Source organism: Drosophila arizonae, chromosome 2 (assembly GCF_054131065.1).
Source record: "Drosophila arizonae isolate 15081-1271.41 chromosome 2, UAZ_ARI_1.0, whole genome shotgun sequence".
NCBI classification, from domain to species: domain Eukaryota; kingdom Metazoa; phylum Arthropoda; class Insecta; order Diptera; family Drosophilidae; genus Drosophila; species Drosophila arizonae.
The window spans coordinates 2,332,311-2,359,936 of NC_142922.1; the positions used below are offsets into that span (position 1 = coordinate 2,332,311).

At 46.3% G+C, this 27,626-nt stretch overlaps 10 protein-coding genes across 16 annotated transcripts; 4 read left to right on the top strand and 6 right to left on the bottom strand.

Moving 5' to 3' along the window:
* Positions 1-580: 580 nt before the first annotated feature.
* On the bottom strand, positions 581-1,881 carry Etfb (Electron transfer flavoprotein beta subunit). Of its 2 annotated transcripts, none has more exons than XM_089461985.1 (4): positions 1,752-1,881; positions 1,627-1,680; positions 789-1,519; positions 581-716 (listed from the first exon to the last, which is right to left on the bottom strand). In XM_089461985.1, exons 1-3 carry the CDS (start codon positions 1,875-1,877, stop codon positions 809-811), a joined length of 891 nt encoding a protein of 296 aa, XP_089318111.1. In that variant the 5' UTR covers positions 1,878-1,881; the 3' UTR covers positions 581-716; positions 789-808. The 2 variants fall into 2 exon arrangements, with proteins under 2 accessions (XP_089318111.1, XP_017874165.2); XM_018018676.2 differs by having other exon boundaries at positions 581-734.
* Positions 1,882-1,954: 73 nt separating this feature from the next.
* Positions 1,955-3,328, top strand: LOC108621388 (3'(2'),5'-bisphosphate nucleotidase 1). The gene is made up of 2 exons (XM_018018674.2): positions 1,955-2,573; positions 2,628-3,328. Exons 1-2 carry the CDS (start codon positions 2,195-2,197, stop codon positions 3,173-3,175), a joined length of 927 nt encoding a protein of 308 aa, XP_017874163.1. The 5' UTR covers positions 1,955-2,194; the 3' UTR covers positions 3,176-3,328.
* Positions 3,272-6,141, bottom strand: ncd (non-claret disjunctional). Of its 3 annotated transcripts, none has more exons than XM_089461980.1 (4): positions 5,991-6,141; positions 5,418-5,930; positions 4,668-5,350; positions 3,272-4,610 (listed from the first exon to the last, which is right to left on the bottom strand). In XM_089461980.1, exons 2-4 carry the CDS (start codon positions 5,608-5,610, stop codon positions 3,381-3,383), a joined length of 2,106 nt encoding a protein of 701 aa, XP_089318106.1. In that variant the 5' UTR covers positions 5,611-5,930; positions 5,991-6,141; the 3' UTR covers positions 3,272-3,380. The 3 variants fall into 3 exon arrangements, with proteins under 3 accessions (XP_089318106.1, XP_089318107.1, XP_017874154.1); XM_089461981.1 differs by having other exon boundaries at positions 5,995-6,117; XM_018018665.2 differs by having other exon boundaries at positions 5,418-6,112.
* Positions 6,142-6,185: 44 nt separating this feature from the next.
* Positions 6,186-13,569, top strand: ca (RCC1 and BTB domain containing protein claret). The gene is made up of 15 exons (XM_018018664.2): positions 6,186-6,657; positions 6,945-7,564; positions 7,632-8,160; positions 8,227-8,750; positions 8,818-9,137; positions 9,197-9,745; positions 9,803-10,106; positions 10,177-10,401; positions 10,470-10,602; positions 10,665-10,780; positions 10,854-11,023; positions 11,090-11,171; positions 11,236-11,478; positions 11,537-11,983; positions 12,049-13,569. Exons 1-15 carry the CDS (start codon positions 6,378-6,380, stop codon positions 13,405-13,407), a joined length of 5,901 nt encoding a protein of 1,966 aa, XP_017874153.1. The 5' UTR covers positions 6,186-6,377; the 3' UTR covers positions 13,408-13,569.
* Positions 13,570-14,049: 480 nt separating this feature from the next.
* On the bottom strand, positions 14,050-15,750 carry Vps16B (Vacuolar protein sorting 16B). The gene is made up of 2 exons (XM_018001005.2): positions 15,594-15,750; positions 14,050-15,539 (listed from the first exon to the last, which is right to left on the bottom strand). Exons 1-2 carry the CDS (start codon positions 15,617-15,619, stop codon positions 14,162-14,164), a joined length of 1,404 nt encoding a protein of 467 aa, XP_017856494.1. The 5' UTR covers positions 15,620-15,750; the 3' UTR covers positions 14,050-14,161.
* Positions 15,751-15,803: 53 nt separating this feature from the next.
* Positions 15,804-17,785, top strand: LOC108608631 (zinc carboxypeptidase). Of its 4 annotated transcripts, none has more exons than XM_089461983.1 (2): positions 15,804-16,000; positions 16,375-17,785. In XM_089461983.1, the coding sequence occupies exons 1-2, from the start codon at positions 15,960-15,962 to the stop codon at positions 17,717-17,719; spliced, it is 1,386 nt and encodes a 461-aa protein (XP_089318109.1). In that variant the 5' UTR covers positions 15,804-15,959; the 3' UTR covers positions 17,720-17,785. The 4 variants fall into 4 exon arrangements, with proteins under 4 accessions (XP_089318109.1, XP_089318108.1, XP_017855585.1 ...); XM_089461982.1 differs by having other exon boundaries at positions 15,962-16,092; XM_018000096.2 differs by lacking the exon at positions 15,804-16,000 and adding an exon at positions 16,066-16,184.
* On the bottom strand, positions 17,036-20,793 carry niki (nimA-like kinase). Its single transcript, XM_018000094.2, has 9 exons — positions 20,092-20,793; positions 19,890-20,028; positions 19,549-19,832; positions 19,323-19,490; positions 18,764-19,273; positions 18,529-18,697; positions 18,281-18,466; positions 17,986-18,218; positions 17,036-17,932 (listed from the first exon to the last, which is right to left on the bottom strand). The coding sequence occupies exons 1-9, from the start codon at positions 20,736-20,738 to the stop codon at positions 17,803-17,805; spliced, it is 2,466 nt and encodes an 821-aa protein (XP_017855583.1). The 5' UTR covers positions 20,739-20,793; the 3' UTR covers positions 17,036-17,802.
* Positions 20,794-20,920: 127 nt separating this feature from the next.
* On the bottom strand, positions 20,921-23,455 carry RabX4 (RAS oncogene family member RabX4). Its single transcript, XM_018000099.2, has 4 exons — positions 23,048-23,455; positions 22,633-22,925; positions 21,639-21,752; positions 20,921-21,580 (listed from the first exon to the last, which is right to left on the bottom strand). The coding sequence occupies exons 1-4, from the start codon at positions 23,169-23,171 to the stop codon at positions 21,470-21,472; spliced, it is 642 nt and encodes a 213-aa protein (XP_017855588.1). The 5' UTR covers positions 23,172-23,455; the 3' UTR covers positions 20,921-21,469.
* A 139-nt stretch (positions 23,456-23,594) lies between these two features.
* Kaz (E3 ubiquitin-protein transferase Katazuke) lies at positions 23,595-25,376 on the bottom strand. Its single transcript, XM_018000097.2, has one exon. It carries the CDS (start codon positions 25,208-25,210, stop codon positions 24,032-24,034), a length of 1,179 nt encoding a protein of 392 aa, XP_017855586.1. The 5' UTR covers positions 25,211-25,376; the 3' UTR covers positions 23,595-24,031.
* A 222-nt stretch (positions 25,377-25,598) lies between these two features.
* Positions 25,599-26,905, top strand: RpS3 (ribosomal protein S3). The gene is made up of 2 exons (XM_018000098.2): positions 25,599-25,759; positions 26,044-26,905. The coding sequence occupies exons 1-2, from the start codon at positions 25,724-25,726 to the stop codon at positions 26,746-26,748; spliced, it is 741 nt and encodes a 246-aa protein (XP_017855587.1). The 5' UTR covers positions 25,599-25,723; the 3' UTR covers positions 26,749-26,905.
* The last annotated feature ends 721 nt before the right edge of the window (positions 26,906-27,626 follow it).

Here is a 27,626-nt window from a genome sequence, read left to right on the forward strand (position 1 = left end):
ATATGTGACAAAATTGGCTAGTGGACGACCTCGTGGCACCTTGAACATCTATTGTGAATGGTAGCACATTGTATGATATTTTAGTGATATACGCAGGTATGTATAGAATTATTATTGACAGGCTCAACAACCAAGTCATATAATATCACTAACCAGTGATAATATGTAGGTACATGTCCTCTAATTGCACGCGAAAGTCAAAATAGTTTGCAAACATCGATAACAAACAGATAAAATCTTATCGAACTTCAATATTTGAACTTGCGTTTTTCGCACATCTCAAGTGCAAAGAAAACGGAAAGATGTGAAATAGTTAACTTATAAGATTGACACCAAAACTGTGATGATAGTTGTATGTACATATATACATATACCCATTCATATACACATTTAATTATATTCATATTCAATATCACACTTCACTTTGAAATTAGGAATCATAGCCACGGAATAAAATGCGCAGCAAAACGACATGCGTGAGTATATTGTATGTATGAGTGTTATTCTATTAATGTATGTATGTATGTATTGCGACAGGTTAGCAGAAAAACGGGACGGAATACAGGGTATATCACAGTCGTTTTTTATGTTAGCATCACTTCAATTTATTCGTTAAGGCTTGACACGACAGATTCCAAAAATAAAAAACATTGAATTTGACTTAAAGCACTATGGGGACAGTTGGCTCTCTCAATCGGCACATCAATCGTTATAGGCTAGATAAATGCACGTTTCTGATAGAAGGTAATTTAAATTCAAAATCAAAAAGAACGTAGAATTTAGCTCACAATTTTGATAGGTTGCTCGCTTAGATGTGACCGCCAGCCTTCAGCTTGGCCACCAGAGCATCCACGTCGGCAACGACGGCGCCCGCTTGGCGCACTGGTGGATCCTCAACAGATATGATCTCAATGCGTGGCGTAGTATCAACGCCTAGATCTTTGGGCGTCACCTTCTTCAGTGGCTTCTTCTTGGCCTTCATGATGTTAGGTAACGTGGCATAACGTGGCGTATTCAAGCGCAAATCCGCGCTCAGCACCGCTGGCAGTTTGGTCTTGATGGTCTCCAGGCCGCCGTCGATTTCACGGGCGATCGTCAGGCCTGCATCCGTCTTCTCCACCTTGTTGCAGAATGTGCCCTGGGGCCAGTCCAACACGGCGGCAGTCATCTGTGCCGTCTGATTGGCATCATCATCAATTGCCTGCTTGCCCAATATAACCAAGTCGGCCTTCTCGTCCAGTGCCAGCTTGGCAAGTATTTTGGACACATGAATCGGCTGCAACAGATCGTATTCGGCGGCTGGCACCTCAACGTGCACGCCACGATCTGCGCCCATGGCCAAGGCAGTGCGGATGACCTCTTGCGATTGCGTGGGACCCACAGAGACAGCAATCACCTCAGAGGCCAACTTCTTCTCCTTCATCTTGACGGCCTCCTCGACGGCGATCTCGTCGAAGGGATTCATGGAGTGCTTAACACCTTGAGTAACAACGCCATTTTTCTCCGGCTTCACGCGCACCTACACAAGTTCCAATCGGAAGATATTTAATTAAGAATAATAAAAACGATTACGCAAAACGAAGCGCAACAAGTGATAAGAAGAAGAATCATACTAAATTTACTTACCTTAACGGCATAGTCGATCACACGCTTTACACCAACCAAAACACGAGCCATTTTCTAAGAAATTAGAAATCAATAATTATATATACATAATATAATTTTATTAATCGTGCTCTATGTTAATTTACCTTCCGAGCAACAGCAGATATTGTTGAAAATGAGAGGGGGTGGTTGGGGGTCCAAAGGTTGTATTTGCCGCAGCGTTGCCACTCCCAGAATGGCGTGGCCACACTGTTGAACAACAAGCTGATCATTAAAGATGGTATACTGGCCACGGGGGTCAGTTAATTAGACTAAAAATTATATCTGTTATATAAATATATAGAAAAAAATAAATAAAAATTAAAAATATTTCACCCATGCAATATAAAATATACCTCGTAGCATAAAATAATATTTTGCACGTTGATTTTTGCATGGCTTATGCGTTGCGTACCCTGCTTGAGCGCGCAGATTACAACTGTTTGGCCGATTTTTTTTTTTTTTGCATAAATTAAAGTGAAAGTGTGAAGCACAGAGTATTCCGAAGGAATTATCATTCCACATACAGAACAATTCAAGACTTAAAAAGATGACCACGAACGCTCCACTTATTATGCGAATAATGGCATTGTCCATTAACACGGCCAAACGGGCTGGCGTCATCATACGCGATGTCCTCAAGCAGGGAGACCTCGGCATCGTGGATAAGGGCAAAAATGATCCACAAACAGAAGCCGACCGTTCGGCGCAACGATGCATTATTGCATCTTTGGCAAAGAAATTTCCCAGCATTAAGATAATTGGTGAGGAGGGTGGATCCGATTTGAATGTATGCGATGAATGGTTGGTGGGCGAACTGGATGAAACATTCCTTAAGCAAGACTGCCCGGCGGATTGGAAGGATGCAAAACCGGAGGACTTTGTCATATGGGTTGATCCCTTAGATGGCACTGCAGAATATACACAAGGTATACACTCGATCTGTGTAACAAAGTTCTATCTAAAACCAGATTATCTTATAGGATTTGTGGAGCATGTGACGGTGCTCATTGGCATAGCCGTAAAGAACTCAGCTGTGGGTGGCATTATTCACCAGCCATTTTATCAACAATCCAGCGGCGAGCTGGGACGTACCATTTGGGGTCTCAAAGGCTTGGGCACTGGCGGATTTACGGCTGTCAAACCGCCGGCCAATGAATTCATTATCACAACCACCCGCTCGCACTCGAATGCACTGCATCAAAAGGCAGTGGATGTGTTCAATGCCAGCAAAGTGCTCAAGGTAGGCGGCGCTGGATTCAAGGTGTTGCAACTGCTCGAGGGCAAGGCACACGTTTATGTCTTTGCCACGCCCGGTTGCAAGAAATGGGACACTTGTGCACCAGAAGCTGTGCTGGAGGCTAGTGGTGGAACCCTAACCAACATCAATGGCGAACACTACGAATACCATGAGAATGTGGAGCATGTCAATGGACGGGGAGTGCTCGCCAGCGTGGGCAACAATCACCAAGAGCTGGTGGAGAAGATCCCGCTAGAAGTTCGACAGGCCGTAGGCACGAAACAAACATAATCTGTTATATATTTTCTTTATTTTTGCTTGTTTTTGTTTTTGTTTTTGCACTAAGCACATACAATTATAAATTAAGTAATAACAGTGAGAGAGAAGTAAAAATTTGGATTATGCTTTATCAATTATTAAAAAAGTACAAGATATACAAATGAATAGCTGACAATTCAGATAATTATTATAATCGTGAACGTGAATCGACAGAGGTTTACTTTTCGGAACTGCTGTTGATGGAGCTGTTGTTCGAATTGTTAACGAACCGATTACGCTTGGCCTTGGCCACTTTGCAGGAGTTGACGGAGGCGGCGAAGCGAAGCGATTTGACCGATTCCTGAAAGCAGTCCTGGAACGGTGAGACATTGATAAACATGAGGGTCTTGGAATTACCACCCAATGCCGGCATCAACAAGTGAGTCAGCTTTGAGTTGCGATACGGTATGTGATCCTGTTTTTGGAGCAGCGCCAAAATCACATTCGTCAGTTCGGAGAGCGAGCGATTTATGTTTTTGGTTTCGGTCATTCGAATGCTGGTCTTTGGCGACTCCGAGCCGGCCAAATCGACTAAATTGATGGATCCTATAGACGTCTCCTGCTTCTCAGCATGATGGCCGATCAGTTCCAGCTTGGTGACCGCATGGGAACGCGACGAACGCTCATTACCCACTGTGGATGCTGTGGCACGATTCATTTTGGCCAACTCCATCAGCTGGCGCAAGTGATTAGGATCTGTCACCGTTTCCTCTGTTATGTTCGATACATAGATTTCATTCTTGTTGCAGTTCTTGGCCATCCGGATTTCCATTTCCTTTTGATCGTTGCTCAGCAGATCGTACAGCACTTCATTATAGATTTCCAAAAATGTCGCCTTTATAACGTATTCCCAGCCCAAGTTACGATAGTTTCTAATGGAGTCAAATAGTAGATCGACTGTGCGTGGTATAACTCCCACATTGTCTGGCACGCCGTCCATCGTGTACGTTTTTCCACTGCCTGTCTGGCCGTAGGCAAAGATGCATATATTATAGCCGTCAAGAGCTGACTGAATCAGTGGAGCAACCATTTCGAAAATATGAATTTGATTCGAATTGGGATGAAACACCTGATCGAAATTGAATATCTGTTGACCCATCTTACTCTTGGCCTGGGCATCTAAACTCTGCAGCTCCACTGTCGCCTCGTCATGGTATATCCAATTGCACATCAAACGTCCCGCTTCCGATTCTAGCGGCGGACGCACTCGGCAGAAGACTCTTATATTGCCGCGCAAATCCATGACGACGTTGTGCAGTTCCTTGCGCTCGATGTTCGACTGGAATAGCTGCTCCCTGCACGTATTCAGTTCGGCCTGCAACTGTTCATTGCTTCGTATGAGCTCCTCATTTCGCCTACGCAGATGCTGAACCTCAGTGGAGAGGAACTCGTGCTCAGACTTAATATCCTGTAATTCAGTATATGTAACCCCGTGCTCTGCCATGCATTAGCTCTGTTGTCTTACCTGATGCGTGACTTTAAGGTCTTGCAACTCCAGTCGTGTTTCACCCAATGCGCTGGTTATCATCTCAATTTTCTCCGTCTGCTGCTTCACCTGACGCTGCAGACACTCGTTATCCGTTTGCGCATGCTTAAGCGTTGATTCCGTTTCAATTAGCTTGGCTTGTGTCTCTTCCAGTTGTATGGGCAGCGATTCCAGTTCGCCCATGTCATCTACTTGCTTCTCATATTTTGTTTTGAGCGCCTTGTGTTTCTCCAACAAGTCGTGAAAACGCGCTTTAAAATCATAAGGAGCAATGCGCTTGGGTGCAGTTGCGGCGCCACCAGCAGCGCTTGCAGAGGATTTCGTTTTGTTAGTCGTCGCTGTCGCTGCTGCTGTGCCTGTGCGAGGCAATGGACGCTGAGACGTTGAGACGCTAGCCGGTGGAGGCCCTGACCCTGCTGTGGGGCGTTTGACTGGCGCAGATCCGGCGCGAACCGTACGAGCCGCAGTGGTCGGATTCGTCGTTGTAGTTGGTGGTACTGCACGTCGAGGGCATTTTGTTGGTATAGTTGCCAGATTGGGCATCCCGTTTCGCTTGAGATTCTGCCGCATTTCGCTTATGTCACAAGCCGATCGACTACGTCGCAATTTCGCCCGGTTCGGCGCACTCATGGATTTCATTGGATCGGGCGAGGCGGCTCGAACTGTGTGGTCAATACGATTTAAAAGCAAATAATTGCAATAATTAAAACCAAAAATATACAAACTTACCTCCTTGTCCTTGTCGCTTCAATGCCTGCGGTATGATGTTTTGCAAGTCTCTCGTTAGCGGTTGAATTGTTGTGGATCCATTGTATGTTAAATTCGCATTTGTAGCCGCTTTTATACGATCAGTGGGTAATATTGGTTTGATTGACGGCGTGGGACGCTTTAGACCCGTAGGCTTAGGTAAACGTGATTCCATTCTAGTTTTGTTCTATTTACGAAAATTGTTTTTCAAAGTTCCAATTCGGCGATCCGCAAATCCAAGCGACGCCAATTTTACATTCGCGCCGTTAATTTTGGATGTAGAGTTGCATAAATGTATCGATATTGGTATCACGAGTAATCAGTGTCCAGTTAGTTTTTTCTCGATTTGGCGTTTTCTAACACTGCTTTAGATTTGATTTTTTCGAAGGCGGTTTTATATTTTGTAGGCTTTTTCCTACAGCACTTGATAATTTTTGCAATTATTGAGTCATGATATTCCCTTCATTAATGAATTAATTATTCAGAAAAAGGAACCTTAAGAACAAATAGACGCATAATGTAACATATTAATTAAACTATTAGGTAGCTATTTACCTACAAACGCGTAGATTTAAGCTTAAAAGACTAAAAACAAATTATGACAAATCGATAACAATATAAATTTTAAAATTGTGTCTAGTATGATATTAACGGCAGTCTAGTCATTCTGGTTTTCTAGCAAATGAAATCAATTACAAATGAGATATTTGTGTTTATTTAACACATGTCTAAATATTCAAATGCACTTCAATTTGATGCGTGCACTGGAAATAGCTTATCGCATATCTTCGATAACTTGTAAATGCGATAATAAAATGTTTGCTATGGAAACATGGCAATAGTAAAAAAAACTAAAATTTGATTTGTGCAACAACAAAAAAAATATAAAAGAAGAAACGCTCGAAGCAGGTCCGCCAGCGACCACACAAAAAAGATTTAGTGATGGCGGTGCATGGGCATGCCGAGCTCAAGGATATGCAGATTTTTGAGCTTCGTCCGCTTATTACGAATTTCAGCTGTAAGCTCTCCACCGTCACAGTCACACCGTTCGATGAAAAGCAGTTCCTGTGCCTGGTCAGCGAGGAAAATGAAATCGTGCTTCGTTATATCAGCGCCAGCGGTGGCCAGGAGGTGCTCAAGATGATCTCCTGGTTCCGACGCACCAATCGTGTCATACACGATGTCTGCTTCGATCCTGCTGGCATTTGGCTACTCGTTCTCTGTAAGTATGTGTGTCGTTGTGCGCTACTGCGAAGGGCAGCTGAGGCAGGTGTGTGTGTGTGCTAGGGGTGCTAGGGTTGGGGGCTGCTACAACATAGTAAAGCCTAAAATTACTTTTGATGCTGTAGGTGGGAGTGTTTGAGTGTGTGTGTACGATTTACATTATTGATTTTCTTGAGCACATTTTGTTTTGATTGACTGCTTCGCTAGCGCGAGGGGGAAACAGGTCTATTAAAGTGTTACTGAACCCAGCGCTAACCATGCCCATTGCCCCCTATCTATCAACAGGTTTCGACAATACGCTGCATATTGTTCCTGCCCTGTCTCTGGTCGATAAGTCCCACGACTTGGCCAGCTGTTCACTGTATAGCACCACACAGGTGACGTCCTATATAATACCATTTGTTGGCCCCCACGAATGCCCCAACTCGAAGAAATGTCCCAATTATTCGACGGCGCAGAGTGAAAGTCAGGAGCATCAATGGAACTTGGATCAGGTTGCTGACCAATTGCAGCACGTTAAGCTGGACAAAGAGGCTGAAAATGTGGACGATGAAGAGCCCTTGGGACATGAGCTCCCAGAGCATTTGTTAGTAAATGCCGATTCCATGGATATGCCCGGAGAGTCTGTCCAAGTACAAGCTCCGCCTTTTGATGCAACGGGCAATAGCCAGGTTATGGCCACCTCATTCATGGCATCCAAGACATGTCCGTATCCGCTGTCAGTGGTGTGGTGGAAAACGTATTATGGGTTGAATCGAGCCATCATTGGCTACTCGGATGGCTCGATTTGCTTCGTGGGCCTCAGTCCGAATTGCCCAATGATTGCCAGTACAGCCATTCAGACTGGTTCCGTGGTGCGTTTGACTATATGCAAAGACAACACTTTCGATGGAGTCATGCTGCTGGTGAGCTAATACCGCTGTTTCACGAAAGGAAGCTCACAAACTCTGCTTTATCTTTCCATTTGACTAGATCACATCCTCTGTAAAGGCACAGTTCAAGTTGCTGCTAGAGCAGAAGGCCATAAAGTATGTCTATCCTGGTGATAGTTCGCCGACGACTCGCGAGGGTGCGTGGCAGATTGTGATGTCTGTGCACGGAAAGAATCAAAGCGGACCTAGCTATGATGTCAGGCAAAGCAACAGCTCTGATCCGGCCTCGGATAGCAGCCAATTAGAAGAGGATGTTTTTGCCCCACCCGCCAGCGAAGAGATTGCTCCAAGCTCACAAACAGTTCCGCCTTCCACCTGCGTAGTTGAGTCCAATGTGGTGATGGTCAACGAAGAATCCGCAATGCCGTCATCGTCGTCACCACCACCGCCACCATCCTTTGCTGAGAGCACCAGCGTTCGTTTTCAACAGCAACAAATTGGCGTGAATAGCTTCGATGGCTTTTTGCCAGCCACCCGGGCACGCCTGGCTTCGCTCAAAAGTCTCGGGTCCAAGAAATTGCAGGCCATCAAAATGCGATTATCCGATCAGCGGCAGAAAATAGATGAATGTAAGTTGGTATATATGTAAACTTATATATATATGTGTGTTAATATATATTTATATTTGATTGCAGTCATGCCGGAGGCAAACATGGGCACATTTGCTATTATGGACTCGCCATCGGTTACGCCGGAGCCTCTGGGGAATACGAACGGCTCGTTTTATAACATACAGAATCTGCGTAGCACTTATCTGTTAAGCGCCTTGCATAGCACCAACTGCAGCCTGACGGTGCATCGAATTGATATTAACCTGAAGCCACTGTTCATATATAAGATACCCCAGCACTGTGTAGATATCCTGATTAGCTCGAACATACTGTATGGCATACAATATGTGGATCTGCATCAGCGCAGTGAATCGGGCGCTTCGACGGCGGCATCATCGCTCGAAGAGCCGCTGATGGCGAACACCGAGAAGGAGAGTCTAGATGCCGACACCGAGAAGCTGGAGCAGACGAATAAGAGCGACGAGACAAGCGCGACAAGCACAAGTAATGCATCGAGCATCGATCAAAGCGATATGCCCACCAATGCCATCAATGCGGTTAGCGTGATCAGCAGTGCAATGGCCTCGCTGCACACCGCCGAAGATGATGTAAGTGTGTGCTGAAATAGTACCCGATATATATACATCAATTCATTCTCTTTACTTATCCTCGCAGCGCTTCAATCAGCAGGCGCAGCTGGCGCTATTTCGCTTTGAGCAGGAGACTGTGTTGCAGCTTTATCAAATGGCGCAATTTCGGAGTCTGGGTGGCAACAACAACAATGCCGAATCTCTGTCAAAGGAGGAGAAGGCAAAGGCATTCGAGATCAAGGACATCCATACCCCAATGGACTACGTGCAGTTCTATGAATCGGCGGATAGCAGTAATGAATATTCGTTGCGGCAAATGGAGATAATGCAGGCCGAGTTCCCCAAGATCAACTATGATCCTTGCTATGTCATAACCAACAAGAATGTCTATACCATACAGCTGAAGTGAGTACAGAAACACGCCTAGATGCAGCTTATATGTTAAATATTCCATATCCCTGCAGAAAGGAGCCATTTGAATTGTTTTTGGATGCTGCGCTGATGAGCGAATGGAATCAGTGCCGCGAGTTTTGCAACACATTTGATCTAACCTTCGAGCATTGCATTGAGTTTGCCGGCGATTATTTGTTGCGTCGCAAAAAGGTTACCCAGGCCTTGATCACGTACAATGTGGCGCGCGTTAAGCCCATACGAACGGCCCTCAAGCTGGCCATGTATGGACATACGTATGCGCTGATGCAGTTGAGCGCCATGGCCCTGAAGTCATCTTATATATTGCGATCGACCTACTTGTCCCATCCGTTGCTGAAGGACATTCAATCGGATATCACATATCGGCATTCGGAGGATGTGCGCGACATCTTGCAGGCGAAGGTGAAAGATGAGAACGTTGTGGAGAATACTGGAGCTTCGTGCAGCGATTATCATTATGGTGTTGATGAGTCCATAAGTGCATTACAAATGTCGCCCTCATCCCAGTTTCATTTGGCCAATTTGCTGTTGATCACGCTGGCCGAGAAGGCAGTCAACGATAAGAACTATCTACCTTTGTGGTAGGTGAAGGTTGTCTTATATATATTTCAATTTAATTAATGTGAAATTTATTTTAGGAACTTTTTGGTCACCAACACAAAGTATCATACCAACATGACCAGCATTGTACTCTGCCAGAGCGGTCTCTTTTCGGCCGCGATTATTTTGGCAAAGGTGCGCGGCGTCTGCTTGGACACCTTCAATGCGTTGGTCAGTGTTGTTGCCCAGGAGTTTGGCTGGTATAACGAGCTCAACGTCTGCCTGTACAACCTTAGCGAGAATATATTTATGGAGACAATCACATACTTGCCGCACGTGTCAATGGATTACTTTACCTTCATACAGGACAAGCTGGAGCATATTAGGCCCTGTGTATTGCAGGTGAGCTCTTCGTTACTGACATCCTTTTTGATATGCTTACTAATGTGAGTTTCCGTTTGTCCGTTTGCAGCGTCTTGCCATGCAGCTAAATCCTTTTGCGCCCGCGCTGCGTCCAATCGTTTCGCACAGCAGCAGCTCAAGCAACAATGACAATAATGAACACATATTTGAGTTCAGCAAATGCCTAATCGAAACCTATTTGGCTGTGCTCACACATATGGAAGCGCAACGTGTCAAGCACGACTCTATTGTAAATGCTTTGTCAAACTTTCGCATCAGCTATGAGGACAATCAGGCAAGTGGGACGGACCATTAGGCAATAGACAACATGTAAATCTAACTATGAATTGTTTACGTTATTAGTTTGCCATCGAATCGTCACGTTTCAAGCCCATCTCGGCTGGCTGTGCCTATTGCGCCTGCGTTGTGGATGGTGTGGCCTATTTCTGGGGCTCGAGCGGCGTGCCCTGCTGCTATAGCGCCCAGAAATCAACAGGTAGGATATTCTATATATTTTCATTATATATATAAATGTACATATGTTCATATTTCGTGTAGAACCACCGGAACCTGCACATGCGGTGAAGACATTGGAGCTGCTCTCGCAACTCGATTTGGAGGTGCATGCGGTCAAGTGTGGACGCCAGCATACACTCATACTCACCAATAATGGAGTAGGTTTTGCTCCCTTGGCTCTCACTCACTCAATCATGTCCAGTTGCTAATAGAGTATATCACTTTCCACAGCTCTACGCCATTGGCAATAATAATCTCTGCCAACTGGGCGTAGGACAGCACATGCAAATGGCCTTGCAGCCTATGTTGGTAACAGCCTTGGATGGCATGAATATCACCATGCTGGAGGCGGGTCAATATCATAATGCAGCCGTTGCTGATGGCAAGCTCTATATGTGGGGGTGCGTATCGTATATAATCCCATCTAAGCATAAGTTGACAAACTAAACTAATTGGAATTCTCTTAGCTGGGGCATCTACGGCCAACTGGGCAACGGCAGCTGTGAGAACGTGCCAACGCCCACACTAGTCAGTTTCTTTAAGTACAAGGTGCGCATCATATTTATGTTCTTTATATATCATTATCTAACGTAATTCCATTCGCTTGTCATAGAAAATACTACAAATTTCTCTGGGGCATGCGCACAGTTTGGTGCTCTGCCAAGCATCCCCAAACAACTGTACAGAGGCTAATAGCAGTGGCAACGAGCTCTATGTGTTTGGCTCCAATCATTTTGGGCAGCTGGGCACTGGCAATGCCGACCAGAATCAGGACACCAAGACGAGTGTGCCATTGCGCTTGGAACTCGGCAACGACTGCGGCTTAAGACTGATACATACGAAATTTTTTACAAATGTGAGCAAACGAAAATCAAACAAGTGAAATCCTAATTCACACATATTTGTTTGTTTAGCTAGCTGTAGATGAACAGGAACGCATGTATACCTGGGGCAGTTCACCCCAGGCATTGCGGTTGGCCAATCAAATAAGGCGTCGCGCCAATGCCAAGCAGAAGCTGGAGGAGAATCAACAGCGTGAGCTGCTGAGTAAGCGACTGGAGGAGACGCTGCTGCCAGCGCCTAGCAACAACAGCGTGTTGGTGGAGCCGAGCACATCGTATGCAGCTGTTGTGGCAGGCGCCATACCCAAGTCCAGTGAAGAAACCAAAGAGTCCGCCCAGGATGAGGCTTTGCCATCTGATGATACGGAAAATATCTCAGTGATCAATAATATTGCAGAGCCAATGCCGGCAGCATCTGCCAACGTAAATGCGCAACCCGTCTTTCCCGAGATAGATCCGACGGAGCACTTGAAGCCACATCTAGTTGATACCAGCGAGGTAGCTGGGAAAATATTACAGGTAGATTCCTGAGCGTGCTTCTGATAATTGTTAATATTAATAAGTGTTTCTCTTGCTGCTGAAAGATCTCCAGCGGCTTGTTTCACTTTGCATTGATATCGTCTTCGTGCACGCTTTACACGTGGGGGAAGAATCTGGAGCATCAGCTCGGCACCGAGGACAAAGATCGGCGAGCCGTCCTCAAACCATCGCCCATCGACAGCATCGAGAGGCCAATGTATGTGGATTGCGGCGCTGATTTCACCCTAGTCATGACCACCGATCACATTGTGAAGGCCTTTGGTGGTAACTCGAATGGTCAGTGCGGGCGCGACTTGGGCGCCAGCTTGGATCGCATGCGACAGCGGGTCGTGTGCCTGCCCACCACCAAACGGCTAATGCGTTTCGAGACCCAATGCATTGATGTGCCGGTGGAGATTAATTTGCCTCGTCCTCGCATCCGTTTGGACCAGGAGCCAGTGCGCTACTTGAAGGTGATTCCGCCATATCAGCCGCACTTTTTGCAGCAGGCGAATATCAGCTTTGAGCATCGCTACTCACCCGAAACGCTCAACTACAAGTCCAGCACAGAACAGGCGGTCACTGGCCAAGACTCGGATGACCTGCTGAGCAGCCTGGAGAATCTGAGCCACAACGATGCTAGCTACTCATACAATGCACAGCAGATAATCGATGGCAACAGCTCGCTGGAGCTGGACTACTCGCCGGAGGAGCAAAGCTATTTGCCCTTGCCCAACCAGGAGGCGCCGGTAATGGCCGACAATGCAGCTCCACTGCTCGGTGATCGGGATGATGCCAGCACCTGTACGCCCAGCTCAGACGCCGGCGATGCGAACGTATTGCAAGCTCTGCGCCATTATATACACTACTGCCTGTATGCCTTCCACGGGCTATACAACCCGGACAAAATAGCCGAATTTTCACGTCCGCTGCGCAACGAATATCGCATTAGGATCTGTATGCTCAACTTTCGATTCGTGGAGGCCTTTCAGCTCTGCCTGCAGAGCTGCGACAGCTCGCAGCGCACTCTCAAGCTATTTGAGTACTTCAGCAAGGACACGGGCTATGTGCCCCTGCATCGATCCGATCTCAAGCACCTTATCTATCATATGTGTGTGCACTTTCTGGAGCAGAAGTTCGATATGCTCGAGTGCGAGCGCTACTTCATGGCCGATCTGGACTACTATTTGCTGGAGCTGGCCTACGTATTCTACTTTAACAACAACAACTCGGCGCTCGAGCAGAATCTCAATCAGAAGTTCAAGTCGCTGATTGCGGCATCGGATAGCAATCAAGCGACGTCGTCGAGTGTGCTGCAGGATACGGATGCCATTTTCGATAGTTTTACGGTCAAGTTCAAGACGACTCTGTGCCAGCGTCTGCTCAGCTACTGTGATCAGGATGCGAGCGGAGGCAGCAATTAGCAGTGGCTTTGGCTATGTGGTCACTGGCGACGCTCGAGGGAATCGCGGTTCTTGCTTTGAATTTTGTTAACTCTTTGTTTTCCTCCCCACATTCAACTTTGCCTAAGTTGAAAGTTTATCATGTGTATATTTCTATATATATATATATTATTTTGTATTTAATTACTTATTTGGTTATAATTTTAAAGTTTTACGATTTGTTGTCAATTCGAGCAGGAAACCAAAGATCAATAATGGCGTCTTTAGCTGTGCCCGCCCAGATACCACACACCACACATACACACACACACACACATAAGTGAATATTATATATTATTGCCTATTACCCGCCCCCACACCTACACACACACACACACACACACACATACATACACATATTTATACTTAATTAAAAATAATTGTTGTTTGCGGTTTTGCTGCGCATATTTATATAAATAGCTTTTACAGCGATGTTGTTTAAGTCAAATATTTAAGGCAAACAAATTGTTTAAAGAATTTTATTTTTTGTAGTGCTTTGTTTGCGAATTGGTTTAACGCGCTTTTTGTTTACTCAATAAAAAAAGAAAAACGATAACAAAATGTTTAAAGGACAGAACACACACACACACACAGACACACACTTTTAATTGATTGATATTCAGCTTGTGATTTGCAAATTATTTAATACATATATAAAGTAACATTTTTAATAAATTACAAATATGATAAAAGTAATAAAAACTACATTTATACAAAGTCAGTTGATGATGGCTCGCTACAGCTTCAGTTTTATGTTGTCCGTGGTCCAGCGTTTGCTTTGCAGGGCTTTGAGCGCATTCTCGCAGTAGAACTGCTCCTCGGAGCGATCGGGCAGCGTTTGCTTCAATTGCTGCAGTTCCTGTTGCTGCTTCATACTGACCATGGCATCAATGACGGCCTTGATGCATTTGACTCGTTGTGCCAGCACCAGCTTCTCGGGACTGTTGCTCATCTTAGACAGGAAGAGCTGCAGCACTGTGGCGGGTGCCTGCAGCTCAAAGAGACGCTGCACGGCTAGGGTCAGATCGAAACTGATGTGGAACTGCTTCGATTTGAGCGGATGCCAGCCGGACACACGCTCAAAGATGCACTCCAGATCCGCGTAGGCCTGTGACTGGGCACGTTCATTTAAGGCCGTCCATTCGTATTGGGCAGGCGAGATTTCCTGATCGGCGGCAAAGCGCTGGGGTGAGCTGATCTTTAGCATGTCCTGTTCTTTCCAATTCTTGTTTTGGGCACAGCACGCGTAGAGTACCTCTATGGGGGTGGGGTCGTCACCGATCCGTTGGCTCAGATCACCTAGGGGCTCCTTCTCCAGGACCAGCTGGAGCTTCAGTGCGGAATGAAAGACCTGCTCATATAACGGTATTATGCCCACTCCTGCGCTCGCATAGGCATCGATGAGTCGTTGCAGCTGTTGTTTACGCGTAGCCAATTCAGTGCAGGACAGGGCCGCCTGAAATTGCCTAAGAGCAGCTTCCTGATGACGCCCGAAGCGCTGCAGCGTGTCAATATAGTTGCTCACGTCGCCACATTGACGCAGATAGCTGAGATAGTGCTCCAGCGCCTTGGGCCGCTGCTGCAGAATGCCATGGAACTGGGTGGCGTTCAGGGTTCGTTTGAGGAACAATAGTACTCCAATGATCGCATCACCGCCGTTGGCCAACACCGCATCCAACAGCTGACGCTTCTCTAGCAGTGATTTGAACATTTCCAACGGCGCCACTTTGCCATGCAGCAACTTCTGTGCGGTCAGCTCCAGATTGGGGCTGTACAGAGTGCTCTGTATTTGACGGCGCAGCAACTTCAGCTCCTCCTCAGGCGTCACACCCTTGGGCATAACTTGATCGTCCACTGCCTGTTCCTGTAGCACCAGCTTAAGCGCTTCATCGCTCAGTATCGCTTTGATTGACAGATGATTCAGCGTGCCCAGTGCGGCGCTATTATCAAAGCTGGCCTCAGAGATGGTGTCGTCATTAAAAATTGCATTATCCCATTTGCTGCTCTGGCTGCCCTGTCCCATTTTTGTTCTGCCGCCCACATCACCAAGATCAACGTCCTCTTCATCATCAAAGCTAAAGGCAGCTCTCGAGGAGCGATTCCAATAGTTTTCGCTGTTAATAATCTGAAATTTAGCTACTTTATTGCAATAACTTAAGTGTACTCACTCTGTGTTATCAAATTGAGATTCCATTGGTGTTTATTATTATAAATAAAAACAGCTGATAGGGTGACCAGCGTTAAATATTATATCGAAAAGCCGATATATTTGAAAACAAAACAGTTTTGTCGATAATATCAATTTCAGTGGATAACGTTTCAAAATATACAACAAATATATTTATTTTAATTTATTTTGTTGTGGGAAGCTCTTCGTTCTTGCTGGGGACATCTAAAATGCTTAGACTCCTGATTTAATAAGCCGTATTTGACGTCGAATTGAACAAACAGGCTCGTCAAACAGGACGCCTGTACAAATTCAAATTCAGATTCAGATGAATCGATAGTAGCTTGTTCGATAATTACTTTTGTTTATGAAATTGGCGCGACCTCATACATTACAATTCTATAGAAGGTATCAATTTAAACATTATTATTTACACTTGTGATCTACACTTATATGAAAATAGTGTTTACATCAGTAATATATGGCATCTACGATTACAAGTATGCTTTGTTTATTTATTGGCTTCCAAATATTTATTTACAATTCGCCAGTTATGTGATCGCATTCAAACGTCAATAAAGAGTATTGCCTTGTACGACTTTCTGCTCTATATTCTTTGTTATTCTTTCGCTTTGCTTATGCGTGCATACATATGTACATGCATACAAACATACACACATTCATACATACATGCATATATACATAATCAAAGCTGCTCTCGAAGGTGATATTTGATAGGCGTTGCTGGCAATCTCAGATTAATATAGTTTTCGCTTTTTCAGACTGAACATGCTATCGCTCCCGCTCCCGCTGCTGCTCTTCGGCGTGGTCTTCCGCCCTTTCGTTGGGGCTGCCAGCTTCTGCACGAAGGCTGATCAATGCGCCTTGGACGCTATCTCTCAGGCACCGGCTGCCCAGGCCCGTTACGATCACACACGTATCTACAGTGTGGAGCTGGCGACCGCCACTCAAGTGGGCATCATGCAGGCGCTGGAAGAGGCTAGCGACTCGTGCGGCTTCATGGGCCATGCGCGCATGCCCGGCCAGAAACTGACAATTATGGTGACGGGCCACAAGGTGGCCGACTTCGATGATCTGCTGCACACGTACAACATTAGCCATCGCATATTGAACTACAACTTCCAGGAGCTCATCGATGCCAACTATCTAGAGGTGGCGCCAGAGAACACGCCGGCAGAAGAGTTCGATTGGAAGCGTTACTTTCAGCTGGACAACATCTACGGCTGGCTGGAGAAGCTAGAGCGGGATCACCCAGAAGTAGTCAAAGTGCTGGACATCGGCTTGAGTACTCAGGGCTTGCCCATCAAGGGAGTGAAACTGGCCTTTGGAGGAGAGAATCTGACCAGTGTGTTCATCGAAAGCGGCATCCATGCACGCGAGTGGATCGCTCCAGCCACTGCCACTTATTTTATTGATCAGCTGCTTCACTCCAAGGATTCGGCCGTTCGAGCTCTGGCTCGCTCCCAGAACTGGTTTATCTTTCCTTCGGTGAATCCCGATGGCTATCGCTATAGCTTCACTGGGGACCGTATGTGGCGCAAGAATCGTCAGATCTTTGGCATTTGCCGTGGCGTCGATCTGAATCGCAATTTCCCACTGAGCTGGAACACCACAGGCGCCAGCGGCAATCCCTGTAAATATGATTTCTCTGGCCCAGCTGCCGCCAGCGAGGTGGAAACGCAGCGCATCATGCAGTTTCTGGAAACCCACGTCGAGTCCGAGCGTATTCGCACCTATCTATCGCTGCACAGCTACTCGCAGCTGATCATGTTCCCATACGGCCACACGGCCGAGCGTGTGGAGAACTATGCGGATCTGAAGGAGATTGGCCGACTGGCTGCGGCGCGCATCAAGGAGCTGACGGGACGCGTTTACAAGAGTGGAAGTATCTATGAGACTATCTATCCATCTAGTGGTGGCTCCAAGGATTGGGCTCACAGTCAGCTGAAGGTGCCAATCACCTTCACGTTCGAGCTGCGCGGCCCGCCAGACAGCCAGGAGATGTTCATCCTGTCCGCCAAAGAGATCGAGCCGACGGCTCGCGAGGCATTCGCAGCGGTGCAGACCATCGTGGAGGAGGCAGCCAAACGTGGCTATTATCAGTAAATCACACGAAATTTGATTTCAAATGTTTATGAACTATAAAGAACAATGCGAGATAATTGTATATAATATTGTGGGTCGATTGATTAGCCCTCAAAGGAGGATATCAGAGGCGTTGTTGTCTCGACCATGACCAGGACGCTGTGAGCTAGTGGAAACACATCGTTCACCTGGACGTAGTAGCCACGCTCGCATTGCTCCTTGGATGAGTATAAGCTGCAGACGCAAAGTTTTATAGGAAATAGGCAACTCATACTTTCTCATCTTACGCCAATATATCCACTGGCTCCATGATTAGTTCCGACTTGTAGACCGAAGCCAGGAAATTGGTAAAGGCGGCTGTGTTGTTGCCCAACTCCAGGTCGGTATTCGGCGTGCAGACCTCCAGGCCCAGTCCGCTGCTGCTGGAGCCAATCTCTGGCAGGCCGTTCCGCGTGCCCCACACTGTTATGATGTTGTCCTCGGAGGCAACAATCGTGCACTGATCATTGCAATTGGCCTTCTGCAGATAAGGAAAGTTATTAGGATCAGGCAAACGGACGACGCGCTGCATTCATGGCCAACCACAATGTAGCGTGCGCGTATGCTGTCGACCAGGGTGGGGTGCTCCACGGCATTGCAGTGCCGGATGCCTCGCTGCCCCTCCTTGTTGCGTCCCATCGTATAGACATAGCCGCCCTCGACCAGGAACACCGAGTGGGTGGACGAGAAGCAAGCGTGGAGCACCTTATAGGGCAGCTGTAGCTTTTTCTAGAAGGAGATATAATTGAGATAGCGATGGAAGGCGGCTTACATGACAAGTCATGGCATACAAATGCTGTGATCCGGCCTGGGCGATTGAAGCCCAGCTTGTTGTAGTTGTTGCTGCCACAGACGTGCAGCTCTCCGTTGGTGAAGAGCACAGCGGATGTGTCCGGGCCGCAGTAGATCTTCGAGACTTTGCTCTTGACATGCGACAACAATACCTTCTGTGGATGTTTTCTGTGCAGGATTAGGACAAGTTAAAGGCTGAAATTGATTGATATTCGATTCGCATTTCCCACTCACTGCTGCTGCTGGTAATTGCCTAGAGCCAGGGCGCCCGACACGCTGGTGCCCCAAACGTAAACGGCGCCCTCGCGACTCAGCGCCAGGACGTGATGCAAGCCAGCTGCAATCTGCTCGATGCGCACATCCGCCAGCTTGGCTATCAGCTTGGGCGTAAAGTAATCCTTCTGTTCCTCCTGGCCTAGAGCGAATTTCGCATTGTTGCCACAGCTCAGCAGATTGCCGGATTGGGTGAGGAATATGGTGAAGCCATCGCCGGCACAGGCGCTGACCAAATGATAATTGCGCACGCTCTGCACCAGCCCGGGATAATGTTTCCAGGTCTCCAGCGAGCTCAGGCCCAGCTGGCCGTGTGTGCCCTCGCCCCAGGCGTAGGCCGAACCATCATCATTGATGACCACAAAGTGGGTTTCGCTCATGGCCACGCAGACAATCAAGGCCTTCGGCGGCAGCTGGATGGGACTCATGCTGAAGCTGTTGCCAAACGCCTTCAGCTGATACAGCACAGAGCTGGAAATATGTATATATTTTTAGGATTCCTAAAGATCCCTTAACTTACCGTCTCTCGATCACCTCATGCGGTGCCACTGTCTCGGCGCTCATCAGCTTCCGCGTTTGGGTCTGCGCCGTCGGCAGTTCCATGGCCAGATTGCTGCAGCTGGCAAACAGAGAAGTTGGAGCAGCCAGCAAGGTGCCATTGCTGCTCAGGTTGTCCTCATAGGTGTAGCTATAGCAGGATTTGCATTGGGATACAGCCGATGTCTAGCCACAGCCTGACAACTCACCCTTTGTTCTTGCCCAGACTGCGAAAGATGAGTGGTATCCAGTAGACGAGCACCTCGGACGCAGTGGGTCGACGTGCTGCATCCACCTGCAGCAGATTGGCCATCAGACTGCGCAGACCCGACGTATAGCCCAGCGGCACTGGGGTATACGAGCCGGCCATAATCTTGGTGACCAGCTCGGACAGATTGGAGGCAGCAAAGGTCTTCTTCAGGCAGCACAGCTCGCCCAGAATGCAGCCCAAGGCCCAGATGTCGCTCTTGTTGTCGTATTCCTTGCCCTCGCACTGCGGAGATTTGTGGACTTGAAACTAACTACATCTAGGCAGACTAAGCCCGCTCACCATCTCCGGACTGAAGTAGTAGGGCGTGCCCAGCACAGTCTGGGCATGGATCTTGGCATTCATGATCTTCGATATGCCAAAGTCGCCAATCTTAACGATCCCTCGCCTGTTGAGGAACACATTGGCCGTCTTCAGATCGCTGTGAATGAATGAATGAATGCCCCTATATATAGGTATACCTCTAAATAACTTAACTCAGTACCGATGTAGGATGTTCTCCGAGTGCATATAGTTGATGGCGCTGGAGATCTGCTCAAAGACGGCGATGATGTAGCGTTCGGGAAAATGCTGTTTGCCCTGTCGCTCGGCTATGATCTGGGCCAGGGTGCCGCCGTCCGCGTACTCCATCTCGATGAGCAGCGTATTGTCCTTGATGAAGCTGCCCAGATAGCTGACAATGTTCGGGTGATGCAGCTTGGAGAAGACCTCCACCTCGTTCATGGCCAAATCCCGGCCCGGCGGCGACAGCTCGCTCAGATTGATTTGCTTGAAGACAATGTGGTGGCCATCGACTTTGCGCCTGTACAGTATGGCTATGCCGAAGGAGCCCTGACCCACCACGCGCACCTTCTCATAGTTGGCCAGCTCGGCGCCGGCAATGTTCAGCTGCTGCTCCTCCTCCTTGACCAACGCCGGTGGCAATGGCTGCATGGCCATCGCCTCGGCCAGCGAAGTGCTGGGCGCGTGGCCAATGTGGCCGTCGGTTATGGTAAAAACTGAGGCGGGGCCGCGCGAGGAGAGCTTGCGACTGGCCACCGGCTGCAGCGATGTGGTCGTCAATGTGGTGGCATCCGTTATCCTTCCATTGAATATGGGCAGCGAGCTGGCCTTGTTCCGGAACCCTTTCATGGCAAGCACGAAAATCGAACTGACTCATCGTATCTATTGAGGGCTCCTCAAAGGATACGTCACCATCATCGTTGTGGACATTTTTCGGTTGCTAGGCGCCGCGGCTAGATAGAATAGATACCGGAAATGAAACCACTTAAGCCCCTAATTGACCTATGGGAATGAGAATAGAGCAATCGAGATTTTTGTTTTGTTTTTTGTATTATGCATGTATAATTGATCAGATCCAAGCAAAACCGGTCCACATAGAGACCTCACTAAGTTTTGTGTTTCACTTTAAAAGCTGTAACGAATCGTTACAGGCTTACATTCAGATTTTGTATTCGCATAGATTTATACAATATATATTTATATATTTCGACTTATTTAGCTTAACGAGTACACGAGTTAGTTAATGTAAAAATGTTGATGTATTTGCACGAATATGCTAAAAATCATTATTATCAATATAATTATTATGCTATTCTTGGACTATCTTAAAAAATGCACAATCTGTACGTTTTACATAGGCTGCCACTCGACTCGACTCGACTCGACTAGACTCTCCTCATGCATTTCAAATGAATTTTACTTGAATTGTTTATAATTTTTAGCGTTATTGTTAATAACTTGCACAAACTTGGCTACATAAATTGTTGCTGCTGCTGGCGCTGTACAGTGGCTAAATTGTGGACAACTTGTGGACAACAGGCTGCAGCGGCTCAGGGTGTCCCAGCGCTCCTACAGGGAGCTTAGCAGGTGCAGCGATTCTCGCCCGACAAGCTGCCCAGACTGAAGGTGCCCAGGCCATTCGAGCCGGGCGACTTCTTGTCCTGTTTATCATCATTGTCGAAATTGTCGCCCTGCAAGGATTAAGCATGCTTTAGTTCAGTTTCAAGCGTGGGATATTCGGGCACTTACTCGTCTCTCGCGCTGCTCGCGTATCTTGCGAGCCAGTGATAGAAATGCTTCCTCAATGTTGATATTCGATTTGCAAGAGACCTCGAAAAATGGCATGTCAAAGTTTTCGGCAATCTGCAAAGGAAAGAATCGAATTAGTTATTGGGAAAAATAAAAAGGAGATGATATACCGTCGATTCTCGTTATTTCGAAATTCAAGGGACTCTTAAAATATTTCGAACCGTCGAGTGTTTAACCATATGAGTACGAATTACCGCGTCTTAGCAATGACTTTTAGTTCGAATTACTGAGTGATAACTTTGAATTAATGAGAGGTTCAAAATAACGCAGGTTTGAAATATCAAGCGTCGACTGTATATGCATTCAAGATTATTATTTATGAATTATAAATATATTTAAGATAGTTTAGTGTCACTTCAAATCAAGTGATACTACTTATGTACTTATGAACATATACATATACATATCTATATCTATCATATATAAGCTCTGGAATATCGGGTTTTCTTATCACTTCATGGTTTTCATAAGAAACCATGATATCACACAGTTGATATATGATAGCTATCAATATAAGTATGTCATATATCATTTCTAGGATATTTTATTGTTTTCTTAACACATCAGACATATTTATATATGATCAAATTTATCCGTGACTGCTTATGCTGCTTATTCCTATAGTATATGCTATATTATATACGTCGGTATGCGAACTCAATCGTTTTTCTGATTTGTGACATGCTGCACTTTTACGAGTAGCTATCTTTGGGATGTCTGCCTCTCACCCTCACTTCATACAAATTCCCATACACCCCCACATTTGAATCTGATTTATATACATATATCATAAACAAAAACTTTTCTTTAATTATGCATATCAGATTGGCAGCTGGCATTGCCTCTCGACTTATATGTCAATTATTTATCTAAAAATACAGGCAATACATTCCCTCTCTCATGCCACCACACAGTTGTCCAACGTCTCGCTTACCTTTTCGCCTCTGTCCTTGTCCACCATGCGCTGTGTCGTTGAGCATTCGCATTTGTTGCCAGCGAGCACCTTGACCACGTCTGGCGAGGCGTTCTCCTGTATGTTGCGCAACCAGTAGGACAAATTGTTGTAGCTCTCCAGGTTGGTGACATCGTACATCAGCAGAATGCCCATGGCGCCGCGATAGTAGGCCGTGGTTAATGTGCGAAAGCGCTCCTGTCCGGCTGTGTCCCAGATTTGCAGCTTTATGGGCACACCGTCCAGATTGATGAGTTTCTGTTTGAAGTCAATGCCTGGGCAGAGATAAAGGATGTTTGCATTGTTGATGTTGTTGTTGTTGTCATTGAAGCCAGACAAAAGAGTGCATACAACTGTGTGTGTGTGTGTGTGTGTGTACATCTGTGGCAACACTCACCGATTGTGGAGATGTATGTGTCGTAGTACTTCTCATCGCAGTACCTGTGCACGATGCACGTCTTGCCCACGTTGGAGTCACCGAGCACCAACACCTTGTAGGTGGCCACAAAATCCAAAGCCATATTGCGAAATACTTGCGAGCGGGTTTACAGTTACAGATGAGCCTCTGTTGCCGTTGTTGTTGTCGTTGTTGCCCTTTTATTAAAAGTAGTGGTAGTGGTGGTATGAGTTGGGGTGGAAATGGCGGTGGTGGGTTTGGCCGTGGGGGTTGAACGTCGTATCTAGTTTACTGTTTATGTATCTGTTTGTTGTTGTTGCTGTTTGTGGAGCAAACGCAGCTGTTTACCTACATAGATGCTGCTGCCTCTGCTGCTGTTGAATTAATTATTGGCATTTGTCAATTTTCACAGTTTCCTATGCATTTTCGCAGCTGAGCTGCCACAATCACAATCATGAGAACAAAAACAACAACAACAATAAGAATTCACTCTCGTGTTTAGGTGCAAATGAAATGGGAAACCCGAAAGAATTGGAAACGCTTGACGTTTTGCTTATTTATATGAATTTTTCTTTATTTATATTGATATATTTGAATAGTTTTCACTTAGGAAGAAATTAAATAACGCTGCTCGTTCGCTCCGCACAGCATGAATCAACATCGACATACGGCCTCTGCCTCTATCTCTGCTGCTGCCGCTGCTGCTGTTGACTGCGCTGCCGGAAAAATCAATAGAGCTGCGACGGCGCAGCGACGAGAATCAAATCTGGTTGAAGATGAAGAACTAACTAATCGTAATCGAAATTCAAATGCGCAGTTGTTGGAAAACTTTGGGCGCCACTTTAGATACATACATAATAGAAATATAGTTATACAAAATATATATATATATATAGTTGATTCTGGCTTAATGATATTGATAGTATATATATAGGGGGTTAAAGTTTAACAAAGTCTGACACTCTTTAGACTGCCTCGTGCGCCTTACATGATAAATACCTTGTCGATCTTAGGTTTTGTAAACTTAACTTTCGTCACCGGGCAGGTGACGGTGCCATCCTCATTGGTTATCTTCGGCAAAGCGAGCCGGCCGTAGATCTGGCCGTTGGGCAGCATCATCGGCTGGTTGTGCTCGTTCAGGGGCAAGCCGGTGACGCGACAAATGAGACGACTCTGCACGCAGTGGGAGTATGGCAACTTGAGCGCAATCTGGTGGAAATCGTCCTGGCAGACGGGACAATTGAGATTGCGGCAGGTCTGAGAGTAGCATTGAGGCGTCTTCAACGCCGAGAGACCGGCCTGTATGGCTGCCGAGAAGACTGATGTATTGGACAGCTGGAACAGGCGGTAGTTCTCGTGACGGAAGTCCAGCACGAGCTGATCCCAGCGCTTGGGATCCATGTACTTCTTGCAGTGCTCCATTTCCGAGTCGGTCGGATAGGCCAACAGTGCCATGACATGACAAATCTCAGTCAACTGGGTCTTCTCGTAGGCTGGAAAATAGCGACGCGAATGCTTGACTGCTTCCAAGCGCTGATTCTGACGCACAAGCTCAACGAACTCCTGTACACGCAAGCTAAATTCAATGGTGGAATTGATTTTCCGTAGCTTTGACTTGTTGTCAATGCACCAGAGCACGCATTTAGTCGTGCTATGATTTGCTAGATCTTCTTCCACCTCACGCGACGTTTGGAATATATCCACGTTAGTCAAATGACGCACCTCAGTGCGTGTCGCCAGCTCTTCGGCTGTCTGGTAGTAGCCCATGCGCAACAGGTGTTCGATAACCAGGCGATCGATACGGATACGTTTCCACTGATCAACAGAACTAAGAAACATGTCTCCCTTGCAGCGAGGCATGATGCCCTTGAGATGATGGAGCTTGCGTTTGCATATTTGCGTGACGCTCAATTCGTCATTGATACTCTCGTCAGCTTTACGTTTAAGCACTTGAAGTTTTTGTGCAACATTGCCCATTAACTTGGCCACATCTGACAATATGGGCGGTTGCTCAGCGTCCAAGGCCTTTTCCACTTGTCGCGAAACATTCATTACTTGGTCAACTTCACGGTCGATAATCTTTTGAGCAGATCGAAAGCGTTTGTTTAGTATTTCGTACGGCACTTTGAGTGTGGCGTGCTCCAACGCCTTTATTTCCGACATATTGATGATTGAATTCTGCAGAACTTGTTATTTATTTTCGTTTTCAATAATGAGACGCAATTGGTTGCTGCTTTGTTCTACAGCTGTAAAATTATCGATGCAATTATTGATAAGTCAATATATATTTGCATCGATTGTAGCTGCATTAGCTGAGGAGGTGTCGATAGTTTTGTGTATGCCCATTTGAACAGCTGACAGAAACATCAGGGGTGATTTATGACTATCGACTGACGAAGCTCAGCTGTTCAAGATAATGAGCTAATTAAGTTTTTCTGAAGAAGTTCTTAATAAAAAAACATTAATTTGTAGTGTTGAGGGAAGGTAGAACGTTCTTAAACGTAAAATTAAAAACAATTAAGACTAAATATATCGATAAGTTGACATCATTAGAATCGCTGCATTCAACTTGCAACCCTACAGGTGGCAAAGCAGTTCGTACGACGGCCATGTTATCGGTAAAGCAGGGTGCCTTCTTTCTTTCTTTTTGACCACGTTCCGTGCGAGTCGTATGAAATGAATATGAACCTAAACATTTCAAAGAAACGTAAGGTAATTAAACAAAAATTGCATTGCAATACAAACAGAGAAGTGTATTGTCCCTGTGCACGTGCTGGGTGCATAAAGTTATGTGAAGAATCTACGCGGGAAACTCAAAAAACAAAACCAACCCAAAGTTAACCTCAAATCGCGGGCGTCAGCGGCAGGCGTGGAGCCCCCGTTCAGCATGACACTCGCGTGAACAACAACAACAGTGACCAGCAATGATAATATTTGTTATAACTTTGAAATTTGGTGTGTTCGCCTAACAATTTGCAATTTTCGATTTATTTTAGTTCGTCTCCGACGGTATCTTCAAGGCTGAGTTGAACGAGTTCCTGACTCGTGAGCTCGCTGAAGATGGTTACTCCGGTGTTGAGGTGCGTGTGACCCCATCCCGCACTGAGATCATCATCATGGCCACCAAGACCCAACAAGTGCTGGGCGAGAAGGGTCGTCGCATTCGTGAGCTCACCGCCATGGTTCAGAAGCGTTTCAATTTCGAAACCGGCCGCATCGAACTGTACGCCGAGAAGGTCGCCACTCGCGGTCTCTGCGCCATCGCTCAAGCTGAGTCTCTGCGCTACAAGCTGACTGGAGGTCTGGCTGTGCGTCGTGCCTGCTATGGTGTGCTGCGCTTCATCATGGAGTCCGGCGCCAAGGGCTGTGAAGTTGTTGTCTCTGGCAAGCTGCGTGGTCAGCGTGCCAAGTCGATGAAGTTTGTCGATGGACTCATGATCCACTCCGGTGATCCATGCAACGACTATGTCGAGACTGCCACACGTCACGTTCTGCTGCGCCAGGGCGTGCTTGGCATCAAGGTTAAGATCATGTTGCCCTACGATCCCAAGAACAAGATTGGACCCAAGAAGCCACTGCCCGACAACGTGTCTGTCGTCGAGCCCAAGGAGGAGAAGATCTACGAGACCCCAGAGACGGAATACAAGATTCCGCCACCCAGCAAGCCTTTGGATGATCTCTCCGAGGCTAAGGTTTTGTAAAATTAAGTTTTACTGTTTAACAAGAGCAACAGCAACAGCAACAACAAACAGAGCAACAAGTGTGCAGAGTTTGCGATAAATACAACCAGAAAAAAACAACAAAAACCAAGCTAATTGAAATGTGTGTATTTTAATAAACAATGTAATATTTAGTAAACATTTAAAATGTAATCAACAATAACAACAACCATTGTGCCGCAGTTTTGAGCAGTGTACGAGGGCCGTCCCATATAGTTCTGCTTGCTGCTTCTGCTCGGGCGCTCGTCCCCATTCGAAAATGGCAAACCAGTTTCTGGCTCTGTTTTCATTTCCAGCGAAGCGGAAATCAGCGATTAAAAAAGAGGAACGCAACTGATTTATGCGCCTGTCCTTCGCTTTGCGTGTAGCCCGGACACTGTCCGATAAGTGATGTTGCTTATGGGTCGCATATTTATCATGTTGATATGTTTATTTGGCTGTGACATGACATGCAGTTGCAGCAAATGCAACATTTGCCGCCGCCTCGCAATCAACATCAAAAAATTAATCAACACATTTGCTGGCTGCTCTAACACATAGAGATGAGAGTATAGCAGACAGTGCACCTAGAGATGGAACAACTGGAGATAGCTTTTTCAACTAATTCACCTCTAATTCGTATTTGCTATTCTCTCCAACTTTCGTTGAGCTTGGATCCTGAAAGCCATTAGCTCAAGGCGCGTAAGTGAGATGGGTGCTCTCTATCATTATCATCGCTTTGCTTACCCAAATGTAAATGTAAGTATGTGTATGTAAATGTATATAAAAATTTGTATGCTAGTGAGGAGATTGACCTTGACCTTGAAGTTTTCATGATTTTTTATGGTAAGGGTATCAAAGTGTGTGTCTATTGCTAGTCA

What these genes read in the sequence shown, in the direction of transcription:
- Etfb (XM_089461985.1), bottom strand. Translation starts at nt 1,877, where the DNA reads ATGATCAGCTTGTTGTTCAACAGTGTGGCCACGCCATTCTGGGAGTGG. An exon ending in TATCTGCTGTTGCTCGGAAG is followed by an intron (nt 1,681 to 1,751) that starts GTAAATTAACAT and finishes CTAATTTCTTAG; the next exon opens with AAAATGGCTCGTGTTTTGGT. An exon ending in TGATCGACTATGCCGTTAAG is followed by an intron (nt 1,520 to 1,626) that starts GTAAGTAAATTT and finishes GAACTTGTGTAG; the next exon opens with GTGCGCGTGAAGCCGGAGAA.
- LOC108621388 (XM_018018674.2), top strand. Translation starts at nt 2,195, where the DNA reads ATGACCACGAACGCTCCACTTATTATGCGAATAATGGCATTGTCCATT. An exon ending in CACTGCAGAATATACACAAG is followed by an intron (nt 2,574 to 2,627) that starts GTATACACTCGA and finishes ATTATCTTATAG; the next exon opens with GATTTGTGGAGCATGTGACG.
- ncd (XM_089461980.1), bottom strand. Translation starts at nt 5,610, where the DNA reads ATGGAATCACGTTTACCTAAGCCTACGGGTCTAAAGCGTCCCACGCCG. An exon ending in GAAGCGACAAGGACAAGGAG is followed by an intron (nt 5,351 to 5,417) that starts GTAAGTTTGTAT and finishes TTGACCACACAG; the next exon opens with TTCGAGCCGCCTCGCCCGAT. An exon ending in ACCTTAAAGTCACGCATCAG is followed by an intron (nt 4,611 to 4,667) that starts GTAAGACAACAG and finishes ACTGAATTACAG; the next exon opens with GATATTAAGTCTGAGCACGA.
- ca (XM_018018664.2), top strand. Translation starts at nt 6,378, where the DNA reads ATGGCGGTGCATGGGCATGCCGAGCTCAAGGATATGCAGATTTTTGAG. An exon ending in TCAGCTATGAGGACAATCAG is followed by an intron (nt 10,402 to 10,469) that starts GCAAGTGGGACG and finishes TTACGTTATTAG; the next exon opens with TTTGCCATCGAATCGTCACG. An exon ending in TAGCGCCCAGAAATCAACAG is followed by an intron (nt 10,603 to 10,664) that starts GTAGGATATTCT and finishes TATTTCGTGTAG; the next exon opens with AACCACCGGAACCTGCACAT.
- Vps16B (XM_018001005.2), bottom strand. Translation starts at nt 15,619, where the DNA reads ATGGAATCTCAATTTGATAACACAGA. An exon ending in TCTCAATTTGATAACACAGA is followed by an intron (nt 15,540 to 15,593) that starts GTGAGTACACTT and finishes GATTATTAACAG; the next exon opens with CGAAAACTATTGGAATCGCT.
- LOC108608631 (XM_018000095.2), top strand. Translation starts at nt 16,231, where the DNA reads ATGCGTGCATACATATGTACATGCATACAAACATACACACATTCATAC. An exon ending in AATCAAAGCTGCTCTCGAAG is followed by an intron (nt 16,317 to 16,374) that starts GTGATATTTGAT and finishes TCGCTTTTTCAG; the next exon opens with ACTGAACATGCTATCGCTCC.
- niki (XM_018000094.2), bottom strand. Translation starts at nt 20,738, where the DNA reads ATGAAAGGGTTCCGGAACAAGGCCAGCTCGCTGCCCATATTCAATGGA. An exon ending in AGTCTGGGCAAGAACAAAGG is followed by an intron (nt 19,491 to 19,548) that starts GTGAGTTGTCAG and finishes ATCCTGCTATAG; the next exon opens with CTACACCTATGAGGACAACC. An exon ending in CAGGCCGGATCACAGCATTT is followed by an intron (nt 18,467 to 18,528) that starts GTATGCCATGAC and finishes ATCTCCTTCTAG; the next exon opens with AAAAAGCTACAGCTGCCCTA.
- RabX4 (XM_018000099.2), bottom strand. Translation starts at nt 23,171, where the DNA reads ATGGCTTTGGATTTTGTGGCCACCTACAAGGTGTTGGTGCTCGGTGAC. An exon ending in ACAAGGACAGAGGCGAAAAG is followed by an intron (nt 21,753 to 22,632) that starts GTAAGCGAGACG and finishes TTTCCTTTGCAG; the next exon opens with ATTGCCGAAAACTTTGACAT. An exon ending in GCGAGCAGCGCGAGAGACGA is followed by an intron (nt 21,581 to 21,638) that starts GTAAGTGCCCGA and finishes TAATCCTTGCAG; the next exon opens with GGCGACAATTTCGACAATGA.
- Kaz (XM_018000097.2), bottom strand. Translation starts at nt 25,210, where the DNA reads ATGTCGGAAATAAAGGCGTTGGAGCACGCCACACTCAAAGTGCCGTAC.
- RpS3 (XM_018000098.2), top strand. Translation starts at nt 25,724, where the DNA reads ATGAATATGAACCTAAACATTTCAAAGAAACGTAAG. An exon ending in ACATTTCAAAGAAACGTAAG is followed by an intron (nt 25,760 to 26,043) that starts GTAATTAAACAA and finishes GATTTATTTTAG; the next exon opens with TTCGTCTCCGACGGTATCTT.